Raw genomic sequence first — 21,298 nt, 5'->3', positions numbered from 1 at the left:
CAGGTGTGCAAAACTCTTTTGAGGAACTTTTCAAAGCCCTGAAGCAATTTCTTTTTGCATTCATTCTTGTCTCTTTTAAAATTTATCTTTCAGTTCAGGAATCAAATTCTTGTTAACAGCAACTTGCTGTGCTTTTTTAAAAAAGGTCCCTCCTTTAATTTCTATTACTGTTATCTGGAATTCAAGCAATCGACAAAAAAAATTGAGGAAAATAATACAAAAAAATTAAAATAAATAAGAATAAAATAATAGGTAAAAATGCACAAGTTTATTGTCATCTGATTGTCTTCTTCTTCTTTGGCTTGGCTTTGCGGACGAAGATTTATGGAGGGGGTAAAAAGTCCACGTCAGCTGCAGGCTCGTTTGTGGCTGACCAGTCCGATGCGGGACAGGCAGACACGATTGCAGCGGTTGCAAGGGAAAATTGGTTGGTTGGGGTTGGGTGTTGGGTTTTTCCTCCTTTGCCTTTTGTCAGTGAGGTGGGCTCTGCGGTCTTCTTCAAAGGAGGCTGCTGCCCGCCAAACTGTGAGGCGCCAAGATGCACGGTTTGAGGCGTTATCAGCCCACTGGCGGTGGTCAATGTGGCAGGCACCAAGAGATTTCTTTAGAAATCTGAGGCGCCTGCAAGCACACACCAAGACACAAGAGAAACTTGTCCGTTAACTACTCTTTGCAGATGATGCCGCTTTAGTTGCCCATTCAGAGCCAGCTCTTCAGCGCTTGACGTCCTGCTTTGCGGAAACTGCCAAAATGTTTGGCCTGGAAGTCAGCCTGAAGAAAACTGAGGTCCTCCATCAGCCAGCTCCCCACCATGACTACCAGCCCCCCCACATCTCCATCGGGCACACAAAACTCAAAACGGTCAACCAGTTTACCTATCTCGGCTGCACCATTTCATCAGATGCAAGGATCGACAATGAGATAGACAACAGACTCGCCAAGGCAAGTAGCGCCTTTGGAAGACTACACAAAAGAGTCTGGAAAAACAACCAACTGAAAAACCTCACAAAGATAAGCGTATACAGAGCCGTTGTCATACCCACACTCCTGTTCGGCTCCGAATCATGGGTCCTCTACCGGCACCACCTACGGCTCTTAGAACGCTTCCACCAGCGTTGTCTCCGCTCCATCCTCAACATCCATTGGAGCGCTCACACCCCTAACGTCGAGGTACTCGAGATGGCAGAGGTCGACAGCATCGAGTCCACGCTGCTGAAGATCCAGCTGCGCTGGATGGGTCACGTCTCCAGAATGGAGGACCATCGCCTTCCCAAGATCGTATTATATGGCGAGCTCTCCACTGGCCACCGTGACAGAGGTGCACCAAAGAAAAGGTACAAGGACTGCCTAAAGAAATCTCTTGGTGCCTGCCATCTGATTGTACAACCCGACAAAATAGCATCCTCCGCTCCTCAGTGCAAAACAGCCAGACATAATACACATACAGACAAATAGTACCAATGTAAGACTAGTATTTTAATCTATAAAATAAATAAATAAATATACACCTTTTTTGTCCAGATGAGAGTCTCGAAGGGTTAGTGTGAGCAGTTCCTTTGGTCGTTCAGCGTTCTCACTGCCCGTGGGACGAAGCTGTTCCTCAGCCTGGTGGTGCTGTCTCTGATCCTCCTGAAGGGAGCAGCTGAAAGATGCTGTGTGCAGGGTGGAAGGGGGCCTCAATGATTTTGCATGCCCTCTTCAGACAATGATCTCAGTAGATCACGTCATGGGGGGTGGGGGGGGTGGCGGGGAGGAGACTCCAGTGATCTCTGCCACACATGGTCCTGTGGATTGACCTCCGATCCATTTCTCTGCAGCAGCCGTACCACACTGCTGCCTCCACCCAAGATGCTCTCGATAGAGCTCCTATATAATGGTGGCCGGTCGCCTTTCCCACTTCCGTCTTCTCAGGAAGTGCAGTCGCTGTTGCGCTTTCCAGACAACTGAGGAGATGTTGAGCATCCACAATAGATCACTAGTTAAGTGAACTCCAAGGAACTTGGTGCTCTCCACTCTCTTTACTACAGATGTCTAGCGGAGGGTGGTTATTCCTGGTCCTTCTGGTCCACGATTATCTCCTTCGTCTTGTCCACATTGAGACTAAGCTTGTTATTCTCACACCATTTCACGAGATTTTCCACCTCTTCTCTGTAGTGTGACTCTTCGTTGTCGCTGACGAGGCCAACGACTGGTCTGCATCTAGCGATGCAGTTGTGGGTCAGTAGCGTGAACAGGGATGGGCTGAACACACAGCCCTGTGGTGTACAAGTCCTCAATGTGATAATTTTTGAGAGGAGTCACGTGATGGAGTAGTGGCCGGTCAGGGAATTCCAGCCCTCTCTGGAAAAGTTAAAAAAAAGACACAAAACACAAAGGTACAAGATTAAAATTTAAAACAAAGTAAAAATAAAGGTGAGAAGAAAATGGCAGCGAAGAGAGAAAAGTCAAAAACAACGGGAAGAAGAAAGAACGTCGGAAGAAGAAGGTGAAGGCCTTACCTGTCCGAGGAGGCCCGCCGCGGAGAGAGAAGCCCGCTCCCTCAGGTCAGTGGAAGTTCCGGGCTCGGGACTACAAAAATGGCTCACAGAGCCGAGTAAAAGTGCGCAACCGCGCATGCGCGAGGAGTCACGCATGCGCGATGCGCATGAAAAAAAACACTGACGGGAGGGGGGAACAGCTGCGGAGTCGATCTCCACAGCTGAGAGAGACAGCTGCAACTCAGCAATAGGTGCCGAACAGAAAATAACGACAACAAGAAAGAAGAGGGTGAAAAGAAAACAAGGAAACAACAGATGGTCAACCCAGAGGAAGAAGAAGAAGAACAGAAAGAAATGGAAGAAGAATAGAAAGGCAAGACAATGGATATATCTTTTTTTAAAGAATATATGGAATCAGTGAAAGAATGGCAATTACAAGAATTTAATGAGATAAAAAGAAGAATTAAGAATGCAGAATAAAAAATGAATAAAATAGAAATGGTCATATCAGAGATAGGAAAAAGTGGATAATGTGGAAAAACGAGAAATAATCGTAGAAATGGAAGTAGAGGACTTAAAAGAGAAATTAGAAGAATCTAATAAAAAAGTTAAAGAGACACATGAGCTGTTAGCTCAGAAGATAGATATAATGGAAAACTATAATAGAAGAAATAATATAAAGATAGTGGGCCTTAAGGAAGATGAATAAGGCAAGAATATGAGAGAATTTATAAAAGATTGGTTCCCCAGGGTCCTAGGAAGACCAGAATTACAGGAAGAAATGGAAATAGAGAGGGCACATAGAACATTAGCCCCGAAACCACAACCGCAGCAAAAACCAAGATCAATTTTAGTAAAATTTTTAAGATATACAACAAGAGAAAATATATTGGAGAAAGCAATGAAGAAAATAAGAGAAGACAAAAAGCCACTGGAATACAAAGGTCAAAAAAATTTTTTCTATCCAGACATAAGTTTTGAACTCCTGAAGAAGAGGAAGGAATTCAATACAGCAAAAACGATCTTATGGAAAAAAAGATATAAATTTATGTTAAAGTACCCAGCGGTACTTAAAATAGTTATTCCAGGGCAAAAAAACAGATTATTCTCAGATCCAGAGGAAGCACGAAAATTTGCAGAACAACTACAAAACAAGCAGAGAGATGAAGACATGTAATGAGAGTAAAAATGACCACAAACTATATGTATGTGTGTGTATATGGGTATATATATATATATATATATATAGATGTGTATGTATGTGTGTGTATACATGAATGTATCCATATTTAGAGGAAAATATATAGAGTATAGATAAGAATTAATAAGGGAATGAAAGGGAATAGAGGGAATAAGGGAATTAAAAGAGTGACCTTTGTTACATATGAAAATTGAAATCTTTTCTGGGGGGGCTGGGTGGGGAGGAGTTACGGTCACTGCAAAATCAGTTGACATTTGCGAGTGAATTCGCAAATCCAAATGGAGAGGGGAGATGTGGTTGCCCAACAAGGGATAAAGGGCAACTCAGGAGGGGGAGGGGAGAATGGGGTTAAAGAAGTTTTAAATAGGAGAATAAGTAAAATGTTGGATGTTTTAGAAATGTTGTCTTATAAAGTGTTCAAAACCAGAAAGCAGAAATGGATAAGAAGGAAAGGTGATGATGGAGAAACGGAAAGGGAAGGTAAACAAAGTATGAAATGGCTACGTTGAACTATATGAATTTAAATATTAACGGAATACATAACCAAATCAAAAGGAAGAAACTGCTAAATTTACTGAAAAAAGAAAAAATTGATATAGCATTTGTGCAAGAAACACATTTAACTGAATTGGAGCACAAGAAATTAAAGAGAGATTGGGTAGGACACGTAACAGCAGCGTCGTATAATTCAAAAGCAAGAGGAGTAGCTATATTAATCAGTAAAAATGTACCAATTAAAATAGAAGAGGAAATAATAGATCCAGCAGGGAGATATGTAATGATAAAATGTCAGATATATTCGGAGTTTTGGAATCTACTCAATGTATATTCACCTAACGAAGAAGATCAAAAGTTTATGCAAGATTTTTTTTGAAGATAGCAGATACGCAAGGGAACATATTAATAGGAGGGGATTTTAACCTTAATTTGGATTCAAATATGGATAAAACTGGGAAAAAAATTAACAGAAAGAACAAAGTAACCAAATTTATAATTAAATCGATGCAAGAAATGCAACTTTTGGATATATGGAGGAAACAACACCCAAAGGAAAAGGAATATTCAAATTATTCGGGTAGACATAAAACATACTCAAGAATAGACCTATTTTTGTTATCAGCTCGTATACAAGATAGAGTAAGAAAAACAGAATATAAAGCTAGAATATTATCGGACCATTCACCCTTGATATTGACAATAGAGTTAGAGGACATCCCACCAAGAATGTATAGATGGAGAGTAAACTCCATGCTACTTAAAAGGCAGGATTTTAGAGAATTAATTGAAAGACAAATTAAAATGTACTTTGAAATAAATACAGAATCAGTGAAAGATAAGTTTATACTATGGGATGCAATGAAAGCGTTCATTAGAGGGCAAATAATAAGTTATGTAACCAAGATGAAGAAGGACTATAATCAGGAAACAGAGCAGTTGGAAAGGGAAATAGTAAATATAGAAAAAGAATTAGCAATAAAGGAAGATACAACTAAAAGAAGAGAATTGGCAGATAAAAAAATAAAATATGAAACACTACAAACATATAAGGTGGAGAAGAACATAATGAAGACAAAACAGAAATATTATGAACTAGGGGAAAAAATGCACAAAATTCTAGCGTGGCAGCTTAAGACAGAACAAGCTAAGAAAATGGTATTGGCATCAAGGAAAAAAGACAAACAAATCACATATAATCCAACGGAGATCAATGAAAACTTTAGAGAATTCTATGAACAATTACACCAAACTGAAAACGAAGGGAAAGAAGGCAAAATAGATGAATTTTTAACTAAAATTGAACTACCAAAATTACAAATAGAGGAACAAAATAAATTAACAGAACCATTTGAAATAGTAGAAATACAAGAGATAATAAAAAAACCACCAAATAATAAAACACCAGGAGAGGATGGATTCCCAATAGAATTCTATAAAACATTTAAAGATTTGTTAATTCCTCCCCTCCTGGAAGTAATCAACCAGATTGACAAAACACAAAGCTTACCAGATTCATGTAAAACAGCAATAATTACAGTAATATCAAAGCAAGGGAAAGATCCACTCGCACCAGCGTCATATAGACCAATATCATTACTTAACACAGATTATAAGATAATAGCTAAACTATTAGCAAACAGATTAGCAGATTATGTACCTAAAATGGTAAATCTAGACCAAACTGGATTTATTAAAAAAAGACACACAACAGACAATATTTGTAAATTTATTAACTTAATTCATGCAGTAGAATGGAGTAAAGCGCCAACAGTAGCAGTTGCTTTAGACGCAGAGAAGGCCTTTGACAGAGTAGAATGGAATTATTTATTCAAAGTATTGCAAAAATTCAGTTTACCAGAGAAATATATTAATTGGATTAAAGCATTATATAAGGGGCCATTGGCGAAAGTGACGGTAAATGGATATATATCAAAGCAATTTAACTTAAGCAGGTCAACACGGCAGGGATGCCCACTATCACCCTTATTGTTCGCGTTAGCTATAGAACCACTAGCAGAATTGATAAGAACAGAAAATAATATAAAAGGGATAAAAATAAAAGACAAGGAATATAAAATCAGTTTTTTTGCGGATGATGTTATAGTATACTTAACAGAACCAGAACTATCAATAAAAGAATTATATAAGAAATTGAAGGAATATAGAGAAGTGTCGGGTTACAAGATTAACGTAAATAAAAGTGAAGCAATGCCAATGAATAATGCGGATTTCTCAAAATTTAAGAAGGAATCACCATTCAGATGGCAAATGCAAGCAATAAGATACCTAGGTATACAAATAAATAAAAATCTCGGCCATCTATATAAACTCAATTATTATCCACTAATGAAAAAATTACAGGGCGATTTAGAGCATTGGAAAGATTTACCATTAACAATAGGAAGGATAAACTGTATTAAAATGAACATTTTCCCAAGGATATTATACCTATTTCAGGCATTGCCAATACACTTGACAGCGAAATTCTTCAAGGAGTTAAAGAAAATAATAAGGAAATTTTTATGTAAAGGGGGGAAACCGAGGATAGCACTAGATAAATTAACAGAATGGTATAAACAAGGAGGCTTACAACTGCAGGAAATGAAAATTGACTCAGTGGAATTTCTTGTTTATTTTTATTGAATGACAACATTGTTTGACTGGTTTAATGTATCTTAGATTTTGTACTTTAAATGGATGGCGGGGGAGGTAGGGAGGGTGGGATGGGAGGGGGGGAGAAAATGACACTGTATATATTTGAAAAGGAAAATGTATGTATCATGGTCAATGTGGTTTATGGTGTGAAAAATAAAAAATTTAAAAAAAAATGTGATAATGTTTGATATTCTGTTAGGAAGTCCAGAATCCAATTACAGAGAAGGGTGTTGAGTCCCAGCGAGGTCATAGTCTCCACCAGCCTCTGGGGAATGATTAAATTAAAGGCTGAGCTGAAGTCAATGAACAGCAGCCTGGCTTGTGAGGCATCATTCACCAGTGGACCAGGACCCAAGTGAAGCGACAAGGCTATAGTATTTTCTGTGGAATGATTTCTTCTGTGGGTAAATTGAAATGGGACCAGCATCTTTGGAAGGTGGCATTCTGATGCGTTCAATCACCAAACGCTGAAGCATTTCATATGGTGAAGGTGAGTACCACAGGGCGGTGGTCATCGAGGCCTGTTATTATTGCCCTCGTGGGTACCGGGATGATGATGGCTGTCCTGAACCTTGCAGTCTGCTGCAGTGCGGTGTTGAGGATGTCTGTGAAGACCTCCGTCTCCAAAATAGTGAAAGTGAATGTTCTCTGAAATAACACTTGAATCTTTTGTGAAAATGGGAACAAATCTTTTGCAATGCCTGGTCATAGCAGCTGTTTGAATAAAGTTGTGTGAAACACCAATGGCGTCGCCCAGGATGAAGAGCTGGTTGATGCCATTCACAGTTGGGATGACTCTCTTAAAGTGTCTCCTTATCCCTGCTTAGTAAGAGTCACCCTGGTCAGAGCCTTTATCTGTAAACTTGAGGTGGGGGGAGGGGGTTGGATTAATTATCTGTAATGTGTTGTTCGCCTTTTGGGCGGCACCGTGGAGGGGGAACTTGCAGATGCAGTGACGGTTAAATGTTTTCAAAGAATGTGACTGAAAATAAAATACTTTAAGGTTTATGTATTCATGCAAGTGATGTTTGTTCAATGTAAGAACAGTCTAGTATTTTTGTCTTTTAAACTGTTTATTCCTAATGCAGTTGTATTACCATAGTTAGGCATTGTTACAGTAAGCCTTAAGCAACCGGAAAATACACTTACCTGGCATCTACCAATCCCCATTGGTGTCAGATACCAGGGGTTTTACTGTACTTTAAGTTGCATCTTCTGATGCTCCTTTACTGGAAACAGTTTCTCCCAACTGAATCTGCTTCAATTCCTATTATGCATTACCAATGCAATATACAGTACATATCTGAAACTAATTTTCAAAGAGCAATGGCTCTACAGGTACACAATCCAGACATCTAAAATCCGGAAAGTTCCAAAAGCTGGCATTTTTTTCCTGGTGCTGGTGCAGCAGAGGGAGAGAGAGAGTCGGGAGCGCGACTAGGTGAGAGAAGGCAGCGTGACTCAGAGGGGAGGAGAGAGAGAGAGAGAGACACAGAGCGACTAAGGTGGGCGAGGAGGGACAGAGACGGTAGCACAACTCTGGTGGGCGAGGAGGGAGCGAGACGCCAGCGTGACTGGAAGGGGGTGGATACGGCAGCACAATTCGGGTGGGCTTAAATCTGGAGCAGCTAGCTTTTGTTCTGAAATCCAGAAAAATCTGAAATTCGGAACACATTGTCCCCCAAGAGTTCCAGATAAAGGATTGTGTATCTGTATTTGTTTTGGGGGGTGGAATAATTTGTAGGTGAATACCACAACATATGTATTAACATAGTTCCTTACATTTCCTCAGCAGAACTTGAATAACTTTAGGCCTTAATGAAGTTTAGGAAATGTTAGTCTTTTTTCAGGAGGCAGAAGTGTGATGTATTGACAGAAATGATTATAAACTGTGGCCCCTATCACTGTTTCTGGATTCCCACAAACTCTTTTAAAGAGCAAGGAAGTTCTCCTGTGCCATAACCAATGTTTATTGGTTAATCAACATGACCTCAATACAAGTCATGGGATTGTTGTCTGCAAATGGTCCACTGGTTTGGTTCTTTCCAATTGTGATCTCATTTGTAGAAGTATTTAATTTGCCCTAATATATTTGGGCTGCCCTGAGGTTTGCAAAGCATGAATCCATCCCTCTGGATTACATTCAGGGTAGTAGATGAGGTACTGCTTTTCCCAGAGTAGGGTAATGTAGTGTGGATTGTGAGGGTCATGTGGCCTTTCCTCCTGGAACCTGATGAGAGTGTGGATTGTGAGGGTCATGTGGCCTTTCTTCCTGGAACCTGATGGGAGTGTGGATTGTGAGGATACTGTGATTGTCGAGTACCTCCATGATATCACATACAACCCTAAGATTCCTTTGTCCTGAGGGTGTGGCAGAATTACCACTAATTGGTAGTGCAAAAAATAAACTCTGCACAACGTGAACACTTAAACAAATAAAAGAACTGTAAACAGTTAACAAATGCTAACAAACTGGAATACAAGGAGAGCAAAGAAAATCAATAAAGTGCACAAATAAGAATCTTTAAATGAGTCCATGATTGAGTTTGTTGTTGAGGAGGCTGATGGTGGAGGGGAGCAGCTGTTCCTGAACCTGGTGGTATGAGTCTTGTGGCACCGACACCTCTTTCCTGATGGCAGCAGCGAGAACAGAGCGTGTGCTGGTGGTGTGGGTCCTTGATGATTGCTGCTGTTCTCCGACGGCAGCGTTCCCTGGTTTTGCTGTAATGTCTTGGGCTGTATCCACTATCTTTTGGAGGTCTTTACTCTTTGGGATATTGGTGTCCCCACACCAGACTGTGATGCAGCTGGTCAGTGCACTTTCCAGCACACCTCTGTATAAATTTGCCTTTCTTCACGATGCCATTGGTGAGTTGGGTCCAGGAAAGGTCCTCTGAGGTAGTGACTCCCAAGAACCCCCACCTCTGATCCCCCAATGATCACTGGATTGTATACCCTTGGCTTTCCTTTCCTGAGGTCAACAATCCTTAGTTTTGGTGACATTGAGTGCTAGGTTATTATTGGTGCAAGGTTATTATTGGTGCATCAATCAGTTAAGTTTCTAATATCCATGCTGACATCCCCATCCTTTATACCACCTACCGGCCTCTCTGGAATCTGGTGTGAACGTGGAACGCAGAGAGTCATGTGACCTCTCTGGCTGGAGTTGTCAGAAGTCACCTCACCTACCAATCATGGGTTAGATCAACCCATAGCTGATGCACGATTGATCCTTGCAGGTCATGTTGACAGGTCTTGCATTGAAAAAATCGAGCCCCAGATCCCAAGTCATGAGCAATGCTGGAGATAAGGTGTGTTCTCCCCACCCTCCCCCCCCCCCCCCCTTACTCATTTGCATGGGAGGCCTGCTGACATTTTTCCATACCTTGAAGGGCTTAAGCCCGAAACGTTGGTTATAAATTCTAACTTCGCTATATAAAAGACACTGTTTGACCTGCTGAGTTTCTCCAGCATTGTGTATTTTTACTACAGTGTCTACAGATTTTCATGTTTTACTTCATTTGATACTTGTTGGTTGTAATTAATTTACTGTTAGTGTGTTCTGCATGCTGGAGATAGTTGATGGTACTGTGTGTTTAACCCTCGTATTCCAAATCAGGAGTTGAGAATGTTTATCAATGATTTATTTGCACCGATGTGTAGTTATTTGTACATTATTGCTGTGTGTGTGTTCGTTAATTGTGACCATTGCTGAACTCCAGGCTGCAAGCCACAGGCAGCTCCGGAAGACTGACTCAATGGGCCTATCTCAGATCTCGAGCAGTAGCGACACTATACTCATTAGTTACACAATATACCATGCCCGTGGGTGATGAGTGCTGAAGAAGTTAAACCCTTGTTTCTCGATATACTGTGCCTGTGTGCTGTGTATGTTGGTCTGTGTGAGAGTGTGTCCTTTTGTGAATTCCCTTGTGTGTAAATAAATATGTGTCCATCTTTGAACCCATCAAATTTATTCTTGAACACAACAATGGTGAATCTGTGGAATTTGCTGTCCATTGAAGAAGTGGTGGCTATATCTGTAAATATATTTAAGACAAGATTGGATTGATTTTTACATACTCGGGGAATTAAGAGATATGGGGAAAAGGCAGGAAGGTGGAGATGATCCTATGAGCAGATCAGCCATGATGCCATTGAATGGCGGAGCAGGCTCGACCAGCTGGATGGCCGACTCCTGCCCCTGTTTCTTATGTTCTTATGTCCCATGCAATAAGCATGGAACTAGAGTGCTCCTTCAAACAATTGTGAACACACATAGCTGATGCAATGTTGTCACTTGATAAATACAAGTACAGACTCAAATAATTGCCACTTGAATTTTCAACAGAAAACTAGAAAATAAGAAGCCAGCTGTTTTTGCTCAACTGCACAGTTAGCTGATACTAGAAGAACGTTAATGTCCTGGGAGGGATCTTTCTTTTGGCCATAAAATGCTATTCACTGTAAGTGACATTTTAAAATATGCCCTTGGACACTGGTTTGTGTCTACAAGGAACATTTGATTTGTACAAGGCTTTGGGTGAGATTCCTTGTGGGTTCTTTCTCTTATTGGTAATGGTAGGACACACAAAACGGTCAACCAGTTTACCTATCTCGGCTGCACCATTTCATCAGATGCAAGGATCGACAATGAGATAGACAACAGACTCGCCAAGGCAAATAGTGCCTTTGGAAGACTACACAAAAGAGTCTGGAAAAACAACCAACTGAAAAACCTCACAAAGATAAGCGTATACAGAGCCGTTGTCATACCCACACTCCTGTTCGGCTCCGAATCATGGGTCCTCTACCGGCATCACCTACGGCTCCTAGAACACTTCCACCAGCGTTGTCTCCGCTCCATCCTCAACATCCATTGGAGCGCTTTCATCCCTAACGTCGAAGTACTCGAGATGGCAGAAGTCGACAGCATCGAGTCCACGCTGCTGAAGATCCAGCTGCGCTGGATGGGTCACGTCTCCAGAATGGAGGACCATCGCCTTCCTAAGATCGTGTTATATGGCGAGCTCTCCACTGGCCACCGTGACAGAGGTGCACCAAAGAAAAGGTACAAGGACTGCCTAAAGAAATCTCTTGGTGCCTGCCACATTGACCACCGCCAGTGGGCTGATATCGCCTCAAACCGTGCATCTTGGCGCCTCACAGTTTGGCGGGCAGCAATCTCCTTTGAAGAAGACCGCAGAGCCCACCTCACTGACAAAAGGCAAAGGAGGAAAAACCCAACACCCAACCCCAACCAACCAATTTTCCCCTGCAGCCGCTGCAACCGTGTCTGCCTGTCCCGCATCGGACTTGTCAGCCACAAACGAGCCTGCAGCTGACGTGGACTTTTACCCCCTCCATAAATCTTCGTCCGTGAAGCCAAGCCAAAGAGAAAAAAAAAAAGAATGGTAGGACAAGAGTGATGCATTGAACAGCTTGAACATGAACCACGATTAATTCAGTGATGCATTAGTATTTCTAAAAGATAAAGTTGGGGTATTGTGGGCTCAGTATCTATTTATGCTTCAATGCCCATTGAAACAAAATTGAAATGGTGCATTTTATCCATTCAAGGTAACTTCACTACTTGAGAATATTGTGGCTGTACCTCCTCCACTTTCCTCCCAAATCCCTTAAAATCCATCAGTCAGGACCTTGAATGTATTTAGTGACTGAACATCCAAGACTCTTTGGGGTAGAAAATTCCAAAGATTTACAACATCCTGAGTGAAGAAATTTCTCCTGTGGATGTCTTCAATAGATAAAACTTTAGTGTAACATCTAAATCTTCCAGTTAACCTCTTGGTATGCAATCAGAATCTTCCTCCTCCTCCCCCCCACCCCCGGTAAAAATCTCAGTTTAGAGAATATATGTGATTTAGGGGAGATGTGTGCGGGCAAGGTTTTTTTAACCACAGAGTGGTGGGTGCCTGAGTTTCTCCAGCATTGTGTATTTTTACTACAGTGTCTACAGATTTTCATGTTTTACTTCATTTGATACTTGTTGGTTGTAATTAATTTACTGTTAGTGTGTTCTGCATGCTGGAGATAGTTGATGGTACTGTGTGTTTAACCCTCGTATTCCAAATCAGGAGTTGAGAATGTTTATCAATGTTTAGCCAGAAGTACTGGAAGCAGTTAGGAAGTTTGAGGTTTCTTGAAAAATGCATGAACATACAAGAAATAGATATGTATCCTATGCAAGTAGCAGAGATTTAACTTGTAATGATTGGTGCAGGCATCATGGGCCGATGGACCTGTTCTATGTTCTATCTACATACCTTCTAACCTTTTAATGAGATCACCACCATACTAAAGTCCAGAAAGCCTGCCAAGAATTTTCGCCATCCCAATTAATTATGGGGATCATTTTGTTGAACACCTTGCAATAACGGGGAACCATTTTAATTCTGCGTCCGACTCCCAGGCCAACATGTCTGTCCATGGCTTCATGCACTGCCAAGCCAAGACCACCCACAAAATGGAGGAACAACACTCAATATTCCGTCTGGGCTCTCTCCAATCAGAAGGCGTTAACATCGACATCTGGTTTTCATTGGGCCTCTCTTTCTCTTTCCCCATCCCTCTGTCTCGTTACCTCCAGTTCCCCATCCCTTCCCTCTCCTCCCCATCACTTCTCAACTTTTATTTCTCTTCTGCCCTCCCATCCATGTCCACCTATGACCTCTTGCCCATGGGCATGTGCTCCTCCCCATACCCCATCCCCAATATTCCTTCTAATTTTTAGTAGTCATTGTGTGCAAAAATCTTGCGCAAACTTTTTTTCCCATGACAAAGGTATGTGCACACTGAATGCGTGTGCAAAAATGTTAAATTAAATAGTTTCAAAATAATTTTGGCACAGCTTGCCTCTCTTGGCTAATCAAACTGTATTGGCATGTTTTAATATATTTCAAAGTAACCTTTAGTTAAGATTTTATTTTATTTTGGGTAACTAACCTTTTGTGCACACATTAATTTCCTTCGAGCGCTGGTTGCAAAGTGTGTATGCACGCTTGGCTTAGAGGGAACTGTGCCCTTCCCCCACTTTTTATTCAGATACCTTCTGTTGCTCATGCCTTGATGAAGGCCTCAGGCCTGAAACATTGGTTATGTATCATTGCCATAAAGAACATTGCGTGACTTGCTGAGTTTCTCCAATGCTTTTGTGTATTAATCTACAATCATAGTGTCTACAGACTTTCTTGTACAACTTTATTCTGGGGATAATTTGCTGCCTTATTCAGTTTCAGAGTTTTAAGTCCAATTCTAGAGACTTGAGCATGATGTTCCAGGCTATCTCTTCAGTGAGTACAGAGGGAGTTCTGCACTGTTGGAGAAACTATCTTCAGAAGTATCCTGCTCTTTTTGGTGGAAGTGAGAAGGATAGTATGGTACTGTTTCACAATGGAGTCCACACTGGTCTCATGGGGTCATTATTTAAATTTTATTCTCAGCGCGGTTGAAGCCGATTCCAGCCTTTTAAATCCATGCCACTCAATTACACCCAAATGAACCTAAAAACCCCGTATGCTTTGAAGGGTGGGAGGAAACCAGAGCACGTGAGGAAAACACTCACAGATACAGCGAGAACATACAAACTCCTTACAGACAGTGCTGGATTCGAACCCAATTCGCTGACACTAATAGCATTGCACTAACCATGACACTAAACTGCTGCTCAATATCTTCATATATTTTCCATTTTAATTTGCTTTTTTGAAAGCAATTTATCTGGATATTATCACTTTGGCATTTGTGAAAGTTTGCTGGTTTATTTTGTGTGATTGTTGTGATGGCCATACTTGAAAGTATTTAATTGTCTGTAAAACCCTTTGGGAACAAGAAAGACACTATAGAAGTGTAGGTATTTATTTTCATGCTGCTTCAATGGATAACTCTACTTTTGTCTGACAGGTTGTCCCCAAATACCATGGTAACGCCGCACAAGAAGAGCATGCTGGGAACAGGAAACTACGACGTCAATGTGATCATGGCCGCTCTTCAAACTAAAGGATACGAAGCTGTCTGGTGGGACAAGCGAAGGTAGGGACAATGCAAAAGACTTCAGCTCAATTTGAACATGATCAACTCACACCTCAGGGAAGTCCTCAGTCAGAAGTGCAGTCTCTCTGAGAAGAAATTTCTTTGCTGAGAGTTGCGGATTGAAGGAAATCTACACATGGAATTTCAAGCAACATGTATTCTGCACTGAGATTGTTACATTTATTATTTGACTTTTAATAAAAATTCTGGATCAGGACATGGGTGGGAGGGATATGAAGGGCTACTGTCCAGGTGCAGGTTCTAGGAAGAATAATAGTTTGGCACAGACCAGATGATTGCAACAATGAAATGGAGTTGAAGTACAAAAATTGTGATAATCTTATAGACTATATCAGTATAAGAGGTCAGACTGCATTCCTCACAATCTTATACCTTGTGTACTTCTAATCATCGAATGAGTCGAGGTTTGGTTCTGCTAACGTGTATAACTCCCACTGACATCATTAAGATTGTTTATCCAGCATACATCACTGCCTTTTGTGGAACTTTGCGGAGTGTGAGTTAGGTGGTTCTTTTAACTGAGACAGCAATTATAATTTTCATAAATAATCCATTGGTGGTAAAAAAAAATACTTTGGATATCCCAAAAATATGAAAAATATCAATCATTATTCTTCAAAATGGGAAGCAATTTTAATATCCAAGAAATCATTCCTCACTGTTAAAATACTTTTTGTCTTGTAAATGAGAAAGGATGATTCTTTGGAAATTCTCTTTAAAACAAAGCTGAATAGTGCCAACACTGTGTGATGCAGCAAGCTAAAGTGGGAGCAGGATTGACAACAAACAGAATCTATTTACTTTGGTACTGTTCACGAGATATAGAATTTGTACTCAGATCAGTAATAAAATATTAGATGAATTTTAGGGGAGCTTGACAAGCAAACAAGGATGAAGGGAAGAGATGATCACACAAACAGATTTAATTGAGGAAAACAGGAGGAAGTTAAAAATGAAGTAGAAAAGCCATTGTGGGAAATGGTTCTTTGCCATTGTCTGTGGTTAACTTTTTAAAGATAGCATCAAAACAGATTGATGATGTCAGAAGTTTGGAAGGATTATAAAAATTTCATAGAACATTACAGTACAGAACAGGCCTTTTGGCCTTCTGTGCACCCACAACTCTGTGTATAAAGAAAAATGTAAAAAAAAACTTAACCCTCAATTAAATCTGGGGGGGGGGGGTGAAGCGGGGAGAAATTATAACTTTCTATTCAACAATGGAGAAACACAGAAATCAGGATACTATAGGCCAGTCAGCTTCACATCTGTCATTAAAATGGGGCACTTTGACAAATTCAAAGTAATGGAGCAAATTTAGTGAAAGTGAAATAACATTCGCGCTTTATTGGTTGTTTTTTTCGAAGAAATAATGCATTGAGAATAAAGATTTCAACATTTGATAAGGTGCCACTTCAAACATTGATGCAGGCAGTAAAAGCTCATATATAGTCAGTCACATTTTGTTGTAGATAAGTTAGGTTGGCAAACAGGAGAGAGTGGGTAGAAATGGGTCTTTTTCTGATGTAGCAGGCAATGTGCCACATGGATATCAACGCTTTTTGTAATTTGTATAAATAACGAATGAAGAGTCCTAAGGAATGTCTGCTATTTTGAATCACAAAAGTAGATGAAATACAGTGAAACCTTGGTAAGTTTGAATCATAAAGATTTTCAATCAACTGGCTGCCTCAATCAACTGACAAAAAAAACAGAGGCAAATAAATAAAAAATAATATAAATAAGAAAAAATAATAGGTTAAAAATACATAAAATTGTAAAATGTTCTCTGAAGTAACGCATAAACCTTTGGTGAAGATGGGAGCCTATATTCAGCCATTGCTTTGGTCAGGCTTTGCTTGTAGCACCTGTTTAAATAAAGTTGTGTGAGACAGCAATGGCATCACCCAGGATGAAGAGCTGGTTGATGCCGCTCACTGTTGGGGTGACTCTCTTAAAGTGTCTCCTTATCCCTGCTTAGTAAGAGTTGCCCCTGTCAGAGGATTTATGTTCAACTTTCAGGTGCCTCTGTGGAGGGGCAGGAACCTGCAGAAGCAGCAATGGTTAAATGTTTTCAAAGAATGTGACTGAAAATAAAGGAAAAAGCTTTAAGGTTTGTATATTCATAAAAGTGTTGTTCAGTGCAAGTACAGAGTAGTATTGTTGTCTTTTAAACAGTTTATTTTTAATGCAGGTGTATTAGATAGGCTTTGGAAGTGTTGAGCATCCAGAAAATGCACTTATCCAACATTTACCAATCTCCATAGGGGTTTTAATGTAAATGGTACAGAGGATGTAAGGAGGCTTCAAACAGGTGAGTGAGTGAAGACAGTGAACAGTGTGGGAAATTTTGATAGGAACAAAGGACAATGTTATGTTTCTTCTTTGGCTTGGCTTCGTGGACGAAGATTTATGGAGGGGGTAAAAAGTCCACGTCAGCTGCAGGCTCGTTTGTGGCTGACAAGTCCGATGCGGGACAGGCAGACACGGTTGCAGCGGCTGCAGGGGAAAATTGGTTGGTTGGGGTTGGGTGTTGGGTTTTTCCTCCTTTGCCTTTTGTCAGTGAGGTGGGCTCTGCGGTCTTCTTCAAAGGAGGTTGCTGCCCGCCAAACTGTGAGGCGCCAAGATGCACGGTTTGAGGCGATATCAGCCCACTGGCGGTGGTCAATGTGGCAGGCACCAAGAGATTTCTTTAGGCAGTCCTTGTACCTTTTCTTTGGTGCACCTCTGTCACGGTGGCCAGTGGTGAGCTCGCCATATAACACGATCTTGGGAAGGCGATGGTCCTCCATTCTGGAGACGTGACCCATCCAGCGCAGCTGGATCTTCAGCAGCGTGGACTCGATGCTGTCGACCTCTGCCATCTCGAGTACTTCGACGTTAGGGATGAAAGCGCTCCAATGGATGTTGAGGATGGAGCGGAGACAACGCTGGTGGAAGCGTTCTAGGAGCCGTAGGTGATGCTGGTAGAGGACCCATAGAAATTGCAGTGTTCTGAGATGCAGATGGTTTTGCGAGTCCGAGAACACAATTTACAAAAGCCTAGTGTGCGGGTGCAGCTAGTAATTAGAAATGTTAATGTGAGTTGATTATTTGTAGTTGGGAAATTTGAATATAAAGTGGGAAACAATGCTTAAGTCATGTAGATGGCTGGGGAGAATACACTTAGGAGGACACAATGATTTTTATTTAAGGAAGGATGTAAATCATAGATTTTCAAGGTGGGGTGTATGCCCCACCAATGGAATTTGAAAATATTTTAATGAGGCATAGGAATATTTTGGGAAATATTAAAAAATTGGTTTGAAAAAATCAACTCGTTACGTCGGTGTGAAAGATGTGACTTGGTAACACTCTCAGTACAACACAATTGTGGTAACTTCCAAGTAAAATTACTTTGTTTTTATTTTCATAACATGCGTTTTTGCTCATTTGTTGTTTCTCTTATTTTAACTGTTAACATTATAATTATATATTTTTTTGACCAATCTTATTATCATCCATTCCAAATTATCTCATTGACGATGAGGATTCCAAATGATCTCAACAATTATGTCTCCATCCATACCCCTTTACTTTTTCAGTCCAGTAGTGAGTGAGACCAGTATCCATTGTGCATTAGCATATTGATGGTGCGGTGGGGGGGGGGGCAGGGTGGTCCGCCTCAGGCGCTAGTCTGAGGGGGACGCCAAAATTGGAAATATGGACTTCAGAAGGTAAAGCACAAGGCAAGTGCAGTTTTCATGCACTTTGTACGAGGAAAAAAATGTCAGAAATCGCGCTAGTATATTTTTCGTGGTTTTTTTTAGGGTCAGTATTCATCCTTTGATTCGATCATTGCTTTTACATTTTTCAATTCTAAGACATAATAAAATATTGATTAATCTGTCTCAGAGAGCTCGTGCTGTTGTATTAATCTGTTTCAGGAAGCTCACACTGTTGTATATTAAAAATGAGCAGACCAAGCAAGCAAAAGGTTCGTCAATACTCAGTGAAGTACTTAAAGTTTGGGTTTATAACCGCTGTACACAATGAACGTGCACCTATTATGCCAGCAGACTTTAACAAATGAATCAATGAAAGCAGGCCGTCTTGAAGCTCATAGAAACATAGGAACATAGGAAGTAGGAACAGGAGTAGGCCAAAAATGGCCCATCGAGCCTGCTCCGCCATTCAATACGATCATGGCTGATCTAATTTATGACCTAACTCCACCTACCTGCTTTCTCCCCATATCCCCTAATTCCTCTATCATGTAAAAATTTATCTAACCGAATTTTAAATATGTTTAATGAGGCAGCCTCAACCACTTCACTGGTTAGAGAATTCCAAACATTCACCACTCTCTGGGAAAAACTATTTTTCCTCATCTCTGTCCTAAATCTACTCCCCCGAATCTTGAGACTGTGTCCTCTCGTTTTAGTTTCCCCGGCCAGCTCAAAAAACCTTCCTACATCTATCCTATCCATACCCTTCATAATCCTATATGTTTCTATAAGATCTCCTCTCATTCTTCTGAACTCGAGCGAATACAATCCTAGACGATTTAATCTTTCATTATAAGTCAACCCCTTCATCCCAGGGATCAACCTAGTAAACCTCCTCTGGACCGTCTCCAAAGCCAGTATATCCTTCCTCAAATATGGAGACCAGAACTGGACACAGTACTCCAGGTGCGGTCTCACCAGTACCTTATACCGTTGCCACATTACCTCCCTACTCCTGAATTCAATTCCTCTAGCGATGAAGGCCAACATTCCATTTGCCTTCTTAATAACCTGCTGCACCTGCAACCTAACTTTTTGCAATTCATGCACAAGCACTCCCAAGTCCCTCTACACAACAGCATGCTGTAGTTTTTCACCCTTTTAATAATATTCAGAAACTGAGGGTATTTGGAATATTTTAAATCACTGATAGAGAAGTTTGAAAATAGATCAAAAATTACTTCATTATTTGCCACTGCCCTGAATCTATTGGCTGAATAAGTGTGAGGTAACTAATCGTTGTTGACCATTGAAGTCACTGACTTCAATTATAGATTTTATGAAATCTCTGTTCAAAATGAAAGGAACCATGATGTGGCGGTCTAACGAGATCAAAAAGAAATACCAAAACTCAACTACTTTAGCAAGGGAACTAATAATACCTTTTCCATCATCTTATTTAGTAGAATGTGGCAGCTTCAGTGCTGTTAGTGATTTGCTACAAGCTGAGAGAAACTGACTGGAAATTGCAAAACGTGAAGATTTAAGGTTGAAACTAGCAAAATTAGTCCATTGAATCAAAAAAATGCAGCCAGCATCCAGGGCAAGGTTCCCACTGAAGTGACAACAATTGTTGAATGTGTGTTTGAGATGGTTGACATATTGAAGTATTGACATATTGAAGTAGTAGTTGAATATGAAATGTGTGTTCCAGTGTATTTAATTGCATTGAAATACATTTGCAGTAAATGATTTAATTAAAACTTCTTTTGAATATATAACTTTTTTCCGCTTATGGTGGGGCGTATGTTTTAAAAAAAAATTAAAGTGGGCCCAAGGGCAAAAATGGTTGAGAATCACTGATGTAAATGCATTGGCGCAGTACATGGAACGTTAACTAGATTAGCCTTTTCTTTGGCTTGTCTCTATGGACTCTGCTCCCCTTTCCTGTGAAGCAGTCACGTTTAGTTGGTTTATTCCATACTTCTCTCCTACCAACTACACAAACAAAAGCATTTAAAAATATTATGATTTCAGTCTGTAGCTCCCATTAAATGTGCTGTGGCCCCCAGTGGGAGCTGTATGGCTCCTGTTGAGAATGGGTGAACTCAACTAATAGCTGAAATGGGAAGATTATGTTAGAACCATAGAATACTACAGCACAGAAACAGGCCCCTGAGGCCCTTCTAATCTGTGTTCTGAGGAAAGGATTCAAAAGCTAGACATATATACAGAAGAGAGAGGGGACTTGTTTGAAATGTTTAAGATTCTGAGAGGTCTTGACAGAGTGGATATAGAGAGGATGTTTTCTCTTGAGATAGAATCTAAAACATGGGGCTACTCTTTAAAATTAAGTGCTTGCCTCCTTCAGATGGTGAGGTGAATTGTTTTCTGAGTGTCATGAATCTGTGGAACGCACAGTGCAGAATCTTTGAATAATTTGAAGACAGGGAGATAGATTCTTGATAAGGAAAGGGGTGAATGGTAGTGGCGTGGATTGAAATGTAGAGTTCAAATTACAATCTAATAAACCATGCTATAAATAAATAACTGGGTATAGAGGCACTAATTGGGTTACTCCTGCTTCTAACTGGATGACCTCAGAATTTCACCTTAAATGTTGATTTTGAGTGATACCCGTTATATGAGATGACCCCCAAATCTGGCACTTACCACTGACCAGTAGA

The 21,298-nt window shown here is 40.6% G+C and overlaps 1 protein-coding gene across 4 annotated transcripts in view; it reads left to right on the top strand.

The window, feature by feature from the left end:
- The window catches only part of josd1 (Josephin domain containing 1), a 62,807-nt gene that overhangs the window by 23,577 nt on the left and 17,932 nt on the right, over positions 1-21,298 (top strand). For all 4 annotated transcript variants that reach the window (XM_069910036.1, XM_069910037.1, XM_069910035.1 and 1 more), the window contains exon 3: positions 14,755-14,883. In XM_069910036.1, coding sequence (XP_069766137.1) covers positions 14,755-14,883 — 129 coding nt within the window. The remainder of the gene's footprint in view (positions 1-14,754; positions 14,884-21,298) is intronic.

Source organism: Narcine bancroftii, chromosome 13 (genome assembly GCF_036971445.1).
Source record: "Narcine bancroftii isolate sNarBan1 chromosome 13, sNarBan1.hap1, whole genome shotgun sequence".
Lineage (NCBI taxonomy): Eukaryota > Metazoa > Chordata > Chondrichthyes > Torpediniformes > Narcinidae > Narcine > Narcine bancroftii.
This window is presented reverse-complemented; position numbering and strand designations above follow the sequence as displayed.